Below are 10000 nucleotides of genomic sequence, written 5' to 3' on the forward strand. Positions count from 1 at the left end.
AATTCAGAAATGCAGATGGCATTTAGCGGCTTAATTGCCCATGTAATGACTGCACCACTGGAATTAAAGCGCTCTAACTACCTGTAGTTTTTCCCTGATACTTCTGTTGTCGCTCAAATCAAAGTTCTTGTCATCAGCTCCTCTAAATCAGGATCCCACGTTAACGCTTAATAAAAACACAAAAAAAAAAAAACAAAGGTTAGATTAATTCGGTTTTCAGAAGGATGAACGCTTCGTTGAATTTTTCTGCCTTTGAAAATTTAAAAAAAAGCTAGTTGAAAAAAAAAGATGCGTAGTTGATGCGCATACTTTCGTGTGTTCATAATTGGAGATGGTCGTAAAGTTTTTTTTTTAAACCGAATCGGTTATTTGAGAAATGTTAGCATGCATGTGAACTGGTAGTCTCTTGACGGGGTTTTGTAGGTGTATGCTTGGTCACTTTTCTCTATATACAGTATATATATATATATATATATATATATATATATATATATATATATATATATATATATATATATATATACACATACATACATACATACATACATACATACACATACATACATACATACATACATACATACATACACACAGACTAATAATATTTGTATAAAATATAAATTTATATATTATATAAATGATATTTATGTATATATATATATATATATATATATATATATATATATATATATATATATATATATATATATATATATTATATAATTTAATATGTATAAATATATATATATATATATATATATATATATATATATTTGCATATATATATTATCTATATATATTATATACTATATATACGTATATTTATGCATATAAATATTATTAGTTTGAGTGTATAATTGTGTATGTTTATACCCGTTCTTACGCCAAGACTATACAGTGCAACATGGGCATCAGTCGACGCTCTCCTTGCCCCAATTTATAATACAACAAAGGAATACAACAACATCATCATGATCGAAATAGCCGTCAAGACATAAATGCCTCGCGAGCGAGTGACACTCGTGTATGTTTGTTGATACAGCAGGGAGGGAGTTGTATTTCAATGTGCAAAGGAAATAAATTTGTTTACGCTCGGTATTTACTTGATGGTAATGAAAACATATATTTTATCGCGTTGGACCGAGGCGCTGATAAATGCTCGAGCTGTAAAAGGGAAGGTTCTCCTGATACCCTTGCCAAGGAACGGATTTATTTATTATTATTATCATTATATTGTTGCCAGTGGGGTTTTACTACATGTGCGCCTGCGCATCACACACAAACACACACGCACATATATATACTGTATGTATGTATATATATATATATATATATATATATATATATATATATATAAATATATTTATATATATATATATATGTATAAATATATTTATATATATATTTATAATACATACATACACATATAAAGTCCCTTAAATTCATGATATTGTTAATGTTTTCACGTTCTCGTCTAAGCGAGATTTAATTTTACTTTTTAATTCCCCTTGGTGTGTACCTTAGAAGATTTTATTTCCTCCGTGTGCGTATTTTTGGCAACCCTCGGGATTCTGGTGCCTCGTTTGTTTCAACATTTGCTTCGCTTTGGGCCCTGATCAAAGGCTTCTCTCCCTTTTGCTGAAGAGATACGACAAGAATAAACGGGCGGTCATTAATGCAAATGCCCTAATTATCTCAACCCTGACGATTACACAAAATTTACTTTGAGTTTTTTGAGGAATTATGAATGCCGTGTGTTTTAAGGTTTTTTGTGAGTCGTGTGTGTATATACATACATGTATACATACATACACATATATAATTAGATATATGTGTGTATATATATGTATACTTATTATTTGTTGAAATTTGAGTGCGTAGTATACTTTTTATTTTAAAATTCCCAGCTGGAAATCACTGGTATAAAGATATGATTGTGCGAATTACACATTAAGAGCAATCAAATAATAAAAACAAGTGTTCTTCATTTATGTTTATAGCATTCATCCGTTGGTTTGCGTATGAGAGAGAGAGAGAGAGAGGTTGCGTAAACCTTAATCGTACCAGCTTGCGTGCTATTCATTTTTCTCAGTCCATAGCCCATAATGCATTGTTTGTGATATTTAATTTAATTTTTTGGGGTAAAAATGGATCCAGACCGATTTCGGCGAGACTGATATCCTACGTTAACGGAAAGTCTCTCTCTCTCTCTCTCTCTCTCTCTCTCTCTCTCTCTCTCTCTCTCTCTCTCTCTCTCTGCTGCTGCACGCTAGCTCCAGATTGTGCAGACATGCGAATGTCCGTGTGTGTCCTTGAACTCATGCACGTGTGTGCATACTTACATACATGCATGCATACACAGACAAGAGTCCATACATACATGCATACATACACAAACATGGATACATACTAAGAGACGGAAGCAACTGTGAAAGTCTAGAGTTGAGGTACCACTCCGTGACAGTGTGTATGCACAAGTTGTGTAGGCCTGTATGTGCCGTATATAAGAAGGCGTGAAGCAGTGCATGCCCGCCGATTTGCAATGCATGTCCCGGCGAGAACAGTGTGCATGGACGCCGTCAGGGAGTGAATGTGAATTGATGTATGCAAATGCTCTAATGGTTTGTGTATTAATGCTCTGGCGATGCCTCAATAGCGGGGTTGGTATTAGTAATTCCATCGGGGTCTCCCACCTTCTATGTAAATTAGAATTCTGCTGGTGAGTGTGTGCCTCCCTGCCTCCTCCTCCTCCTCCTCCTCCTCCTCCTCCTCCTCCTCCTCCTCCTCCTCCTCCTCCTCCTCCTCCTCCTCCTCCTCCTCCTCCTCCTCCTCACGTGTTCTTATCTCGAGGATTTCATCCGCTCTAAACCATTATTTCGATTTCAGTTTGTTTCTCATGTGGAGATGTTGAATGATTTTGTATCTCTCTCTCTCTCTCTCTCTCTCTCTCTCTCTCTCTCTCTCTCTCTCTCTCTCTCTCTCTCTCTCTCTCTCTCTATATATATATATATATATATATATATATATATATATATATATATATATATATATGTATATATATATATATATATATATATATATATATATATATATATATATATATATATATATATATATATATATATATGTATATATGAATTCGTTTAGAACAAATTTCTTATTGGTGAAATAATTACATCTCTATTTCCTTTCGGCGAGACAGATCAATTTGGGCAAAGTCCCTAGATGCATCCGTTGCAAGCTCGCTCTCTCTCTCTCTCTCTGTAAAATTGAGGTAAATTATTTCCACGTTTCTCATGATTTTTTAGGTTTATTTTTGCAATTCGATTGGTTATGAAAATTAACAGTTTTGTGTATTTCTTCGAAATCAATATAAGTTTGTTATTTAAAAAGTCAGGTGATTTTAATTTTATCTCTCATAAGAAATTGACTTTGAGAGATTTATTATATCTCGCAAGAGATTTATTTTGTGTCAGCGATTTTTTAATCTCTCACGGGAAATTTATTTTGTTTCAGCGGTTTTTTGTATCTCATAAGAAATTTTTGTGTCAGCGATTTTTTTAAGTTTCATAAGATGATGATTTTGTTTCAGCGATTTATTTTCATCTCTTAAGAAAGTTATTCTTCTTCAGCGATTTTTTTCTCAAGAAATTTATTTTGTTTCAGCGATTTTTTTTTATCTCAAGAGATTTATTTTGTTTCAGCGATTTATTTTATTCTCCTAAGAAAGTTATTATGTCTCGTCGATTTTTTTTACTCCATTAAGAAAGTTATGCTTCAGCGATTTTTTTTTTTATTGGTTCAAATAAGAAACTTAACCTGAACTCGTTCCGTTTCTTCCCAGGGAACAAAGCGACGCCAGTAGCAGCGACAGTAACAGTAGCGGTGCGTCCACGAACCAGAGCGTTGTGCGGTACTACAGATGCCCAGCGACGGTACCCGTGGTGGTACTCAAGACCCTCGTCAAGACCAAGTACCGAATACCTGATAGCCTTAGGGTAAGTGATATAATTTACACATTTTATATCTATCTGTCTAACTATCTATCTATCTATCTATATATCTATATATATGTATATATATATATATATATATATATATATATATATATATATATATATATATATATATATATATATTCAACTAGGTGCCTAGTCAGGGAATACTCCAGAGAAAGGATAATATAATGGTCAGTGTCACATTCACATTTCTCCAACGGCAAGTCGTCTGACCAGCCAAGATGGGCAGCATTGATTCTGGTCAGCGACTGGAAGGGTAAACAAGCGACCTCATCCCAAATGAAACGCTAAAGAAGTTAGCACCTCAGGAGCTGGCTCCTCCAAGTTTGAGTGAGTTGGGGGGAGAGGGAGAGAGGGGGAATGGGAGGAATCGTCTAGATGAGTGACACCAAGAATGAAATGGCGACTCGTGTAAAAGTCTGATACTTGCGTTTTCAATGGCGAAACTTTTAATTAAGTTCTTGTAATTAACGAAGTTTCTCCCCCTTCCGATATCGGCTTTGAGGGTGATATCTTCGTTACTTTTTTTTTCTTTTTTTTAAATAGGCCTTCGGTTTATCTCACTCATCCACGGCCTGTTTCATCTCATATATATATATATATATATATATATATATATATATATATATATATATATATATATATATATATATATATATATATATATATATATATATATATATCAAGTGAATTCAGAGAGAGAGAGAGAGAGAAAACAAACTATTATTGCTATCCAGCCTTTGTTGAATAAGGGATAAACTTTATATGCAGAATAGAATATTAACACGGCATTAGAAATTTACATATACAAGAAAACCCTCATTAAATATCTCATTGTTTCCTCTAAACCTGTAGTTATCAGCTGTAGATAACGTATTTAAACTTTTTTTTTTTTTAGTGTCTAGCTAAAACATTGAGAAAACTTTGAAAATGAAAAGGTGTTCAGTTACCATGAAAAAGGATAAAAACTTTGGGAATAAAAAAAGGCCTTTAATGGCCTTGAAAATGGCAGTATGGTCTGCCCCTCATTTTTTTACATGATTAATCTTTACAACTCGACTGTCAGACTGATGATCCCCTCACGTTCAGCTAGACAGCTGGCAGACTGTAAGACTGAATCACCTAGGGAGAGGAAGTAGGTTCGAGGAGTACTACCAATCAGGAGATACGTCGTTTAATGAATAATTATTTTAATCATTCTTAATTAATGGGTTTCGTCATGCATAATGTATTTTCACACCTGTTTATGATTATTTTTTCGTTTATTTCCCGATGGTCAATTTATTTCATGTGTTCTTTATTCTACAATTACTTGTTTTCACTTTAATTTCATTCTGTTCTAAGGATACTTATGGTGACATTTCATGACGCGTTTGCTCGTCCTTTTTAAATATGCGTACAATAATAATAGTAATAATAGTAATAATAATAATAATAATAATAATAATAATATTATTATTATTATTATTATTATTATTATTATTATTATTATTATTATTATTATTATTATTATTATGCTACTGAATGTTTATATAATACCTGTATAAGTCATAATACCTCAAAATACATTATGAATTTTTTCAATTCATATATTCACTTAAAAAATCCACATCTAATGATAGCCAAAAATATTAAATCTTAAAATGCTGTAGATTCGAATATATTAAAACACCTACATAAGTCATGATACCTGAGAGTACATTATGAATTTTTAAAATTCTTATATCCACTTAAAATATCCACATCTAATGATAGCCAAAAATATTAAATATTAAAATGGTGTAGATTCAAATTAAAATTCGAATTTATTTTTCTTGCTGAATTTTTGTTTTCCTAATGAACCCAGACACCTTTGGGATCCTGGTACTCCGAGATTCTCACTTCATGCGTAAAAGGGAAGAAAAAAGAAATTGGGATTTCTCTGCTCTGAGAGAGAGAGAGAGAGAGAGAGAGAGAGAGAGAGAGAGAGAGAGAGAGAGAGAGAGAGAGAGAATTTGGGGTTTCTCTACTTAGAGAGAATTTGGGGTTTCTCTGCAGAGAGAGAGAGAGAGAATTTGGAGTTTCTCTGCACACACAAAGAGAGAGAGAGGGAGAGAGAGAGACGCATTGAATTGGAATTTAAAAATGGAATTCACCCTCTGGCCTTCGAAAATTAGATCATTCTTTCCACCTGAGTCGGTGCCTCGCTGGTCGAGAAGAGAGAGAGAGAGAGAGAGAGAGAGAGAGAGAGAGAGAGAGAGAGAGAGAGAGAGAGAGAGAGAGATAATACTGTCTTTTTAAGGTGGTTATTGAAAAACTTTAGAGATTCGCGTTTGTCTTTTTTCTTCAGTTACCCCTTCTGGGAGAGAAAGTATTCATTCCCCCGTTTTTATTAAGGAAAATGAGACACGAGTTTGCCGAATGTCTTTCCATTTCCCGAAGTTGGGTTTGAAGTTTCTTTTGGCTTATTAAAAATGTACTTTTGTGGTTTTTAATTAGCATTCAAAGTTTGGTTTATTTAACGCGAACGAAGTGAATATTTTCTGTAAAGATAGTTAAAAATGTAATTGATGTTTTCGAGTCAGTACGGGGAGTTTCTGAATTCATTTCCTTTAGGAATTCAAGGGTTTCGGCAAAAATGTTATTAAAAATGTTAAAAATATGATATTTTATTATATAATAGCCTGCCTTATCGATAATCAAAGCTTGTATTCCCGGTAAACAGTGATCAGTCATAATATAATTGATGACAGCCCATCAAATATTATTATTATTATTATTATTATTTAATGTTGACATTTCTTTGACGTTTAAACTGTCAGTGCAGGCCCTCATAAATGTATTTCAAAACTTTCCTTTTCATTTTTTATTTGTATGAATTTTTTTCAACTGAGCGAAGATGCACCGACATCACCATTCGAGATAAACTGGGTCGACTCCCACCAGTATCACTTGGCGATACCATCGACCGCCTCATGATGAAGCTTCTCTTATCAGAAGATCGAATTATCTTGTCTCCTTTCCTTCTCCTTCCACTGAATAACGCATTCCGTTTCTTTCCCTTGATCTACCTTCTTCTTGAATCATTCATTCATTCTTGTGTCGTCCTTCCTGTTTCTCGTACTGCGTGCTTTTCTTTTAATTGTATATTTTTGGAGTATATTCTCCTGTTTATTTTATATCTTCTCAGTATTTTTTTCTTTCTTTTCCTACGTTTGTCTGCTTCCTGCATTATGTAGAATCATCCTTTTACAGTAGTACCTTAATTCTTGTCTCTCCCTGTTCCATTCTCCTTCCCTTATCATCTTTTTAATTTTTATATTTATGTCTTCCCGTTCTCCTTGTCTTTCTACGTATTCTGTTCCGCTCATCTGCTTTTCTTTTCCTCCTTTTTACCTTTTTCCTTATTTTCAGTCTTGCTGTTCTTTCACCTACCTATTCCTTGTCCTTTTTTTTCCTCGATATTATTCCTCCTTCATTTGTTTCCTGTTCGTCTTAATTAATTTTTCCCTATCCATTGACAGCCTAAATAAGTGCATTCCACCTTGATTTCTGTTTTATCCGTATTCATTTTGTCCTCTTCTCTATTCCTATTCCTTCTCTTTCGTCTCTAGTTCCGTGTTCTTATTCATCCTTATTCCTCTTCCACCCTCTCACCTCAATGCATCTAATATACTTTTAATTTTTCTTCTTCTTCCTTATTCCTATTCCTTCTCAGCCTTCCTCTCATCCTCTTCCTATTTTCTTATTCCTTTTTTCCTCTCTCCTTTCCACTCCTCTTCTCCCATATCCCCGTGGCCTCTCAGTCCGCTATCCTGCAACCCCACCCCACCCCAGATATGAATGCATCCAATCCACCTTTAATTCGATTTTCTCTTCCTACCCCGATGCCAATTAAAATCCGAATAGGGAGAGAAATCCATTTCAAACCTATTAAAACCAATTTTGGGCCAAAATGCGGGAAACTTTTCGAAATAGTGTAATAAAAACTAGAATAATGAATTATTAAAAAAATTATGTTCCTAACTTTCGTGGATGGACAAATAATCTGATTTTCGCGTCATTTCCCGTGAACTGATAATGGCTTCGATTTTTTTTTTATTTGCCCATTTATTATATTTTAATAATTTCAGTAGAATTTTATGATGTCTGGTTGTATTTTTCTCTGTTTCTCTTTATGTAGTGTTATGTAAATTTCATTTCTCTCTCTCAATCCTAATTCCTTGTCTTTCATTATCTGTAGACTTTCTCTCTCTCTCTCTCAGTCCTGATTCCAGTCTCTCTTTATCTCAATCATAGTTCCTTGTCGGTCATTTTTTTTCTCTCCCTCTCTTCCAGTCCAAATTCCATGTCGATCGTTTACAGCGATCTCTCTCTCTCTCTCTCCACGCCATACTAGCCTCACGATCAATTCCTCATTAAAGGCAGATTTGTGTGTGTGTGTGTGTGTGCATCTCGAATCATCTGTATTGGGTAATTAATCATTATTTTCTTACCTAATTATAATCCCCGGAGATTTATTAATCCCCTTTTTTGAGCCTTTTCTCTCTCGGACGAATCTCAATGATTGTTTCCAAGCAAAAAAAAAAAAAAAAGAAAGGTAAATATTCCACCATTCTTTTTTCCAGTGATCGATGGCCCATCAAGCATTCTGTCTAATAAATAATCTCTTGTCTGTTCTCTCAAACTCGTGCGGGTTAGGGTGATTACTATTATCCAGGCACAGCGCATTTAATCGAGAGAGAGAGAGAGAGAGAGAGAGAGAGAGAGAGAGAGAGAGAGAGAGAGAGAGAGAGAGAGAGAGAGAGAGTTGTACAAGATCTTGAACGGGAATGTCCAAGAAAATTAATAATTTGTTGAGCAATTTTGATAGCTTCCTCAGAACAGAGCACCCATATGTAAAATATATACGAAGAGAGAGAGAGAGAGAGAGAGAGAAAGAGAGAGAGATATTAGTCATTAGTGAAATATTAGTTATTAGATGCACCATGTGTTTTAGGGAAGTAAAAACTTTTCCTGGGTAGAAACGGCTTTATCGTACGTGTACCGTACACATTTCGGTCTGTGGTGATAATTACGAGAGAGAGAGAGAGAGAGAGAGAGAGAGAGAGAGAGAGAGAGAGAGAGAGAGAGAGAGAGAGAGAGAGAGAGAGAGAGCCTGTTCAGATTTCCATAATGAGGAGCGATCAGTCGGAACTATGCGCTTGTTCGGAAATATTTCCTTTTCTCTTCAGCCTTTGTTAATCAGTGCTCGAATAATGTTCCATACGAGGCTGTAACAATAGACTCGCCGGGAAACGGGACCCACCGCCTAATGAGAGAGAGAGAGAGAGAGAGAGAGAGAGAGAGAGAGAGAGAGAGAGAGAGAGAGAGAGAGAGAGAGAGCAAGGATTGGCGATGCTTGGAAAAATTCCTCAGAATAGAACGCCCATATATGTAAATATATGTATGTATGTATATGTATATATATATATATATATATATATATATATATATATATATATATATATAATATATATATATATATATATATATATATATATATGTATATATATATATATATATATATATATATATATATATATATATATATAGAGAGAGAGAGAGAGAGAGAGAGAGAGAGAGAGAGAGAGAGAGAGAGAGAGAGAGAGAGAGAGAGCGCGCTAATACCTGTATAATATGATGAGTCGTGAGAGGGAATGTAAACACTAGAATTATGAAACGAAGAAAACGTAAAGAGCAGAAAGGTGATGTGAGTGTGTGAGTGTGTGTGTGTTTGTCTGTGTGGAAGAGAGGGAGAGATTAGTAAAAATCCGATAGAGATAAATATTACCTTTTCCGGATATAAATATTTATATGTCGTGGTATGGAGTAAAAATTCTTCAATAAAATTCATTATTCTCAAAGAAATCCGACTCACGCACTCCCCTCTGAATTTAAAGGACGGACAGAGAGAGAGAGAGAGAGAGAGAGAGAGAGAGAGAGAGAGAGAGAGAGAGAGA

General features: G+C 34.4%; 1 protein-coding gene across 3 annotated transcripts in view; it reads left to right on the forward strand.

The window, feature by feature from the left end:
* Positions 1 to 10000, forward strand: part of LOC136851444 (uncharacterized) — a 329520-nt gene that overhangs the window by 290906 nt on the left and 28614 nt on the right. For all 3 annotated transcript variants that reach the window (XM_067125531.1, XM_067125532.1, XM_067125533.1), the window contains one exon: positions 3845 to 3998. In XM_067125531.1, coding sequence (XP_066981632.1) covers positions 3845 to 3998 — 154 coding nt within the window. The remainder of the gene's footprint in view (positions 1 to 3844; positions 3999 to 10000) is intronic.

This window comes from Macrobrachium rosenbergii, chromosome 23 (assembly GCF_040412425.1).
Source record: "Macrobrachium rosenbergii isolate ZJJX-2024 chromosome 23, ASM4041242v1, whole genome shotgun sequence".
Taxonomy (NCBI): Eukaryota; Metazoa; Arthropoda; class Malacostraca; order Decapoda; family Palaemonidae; genus Macrobrachium; species Macrobrachium rosenbergii.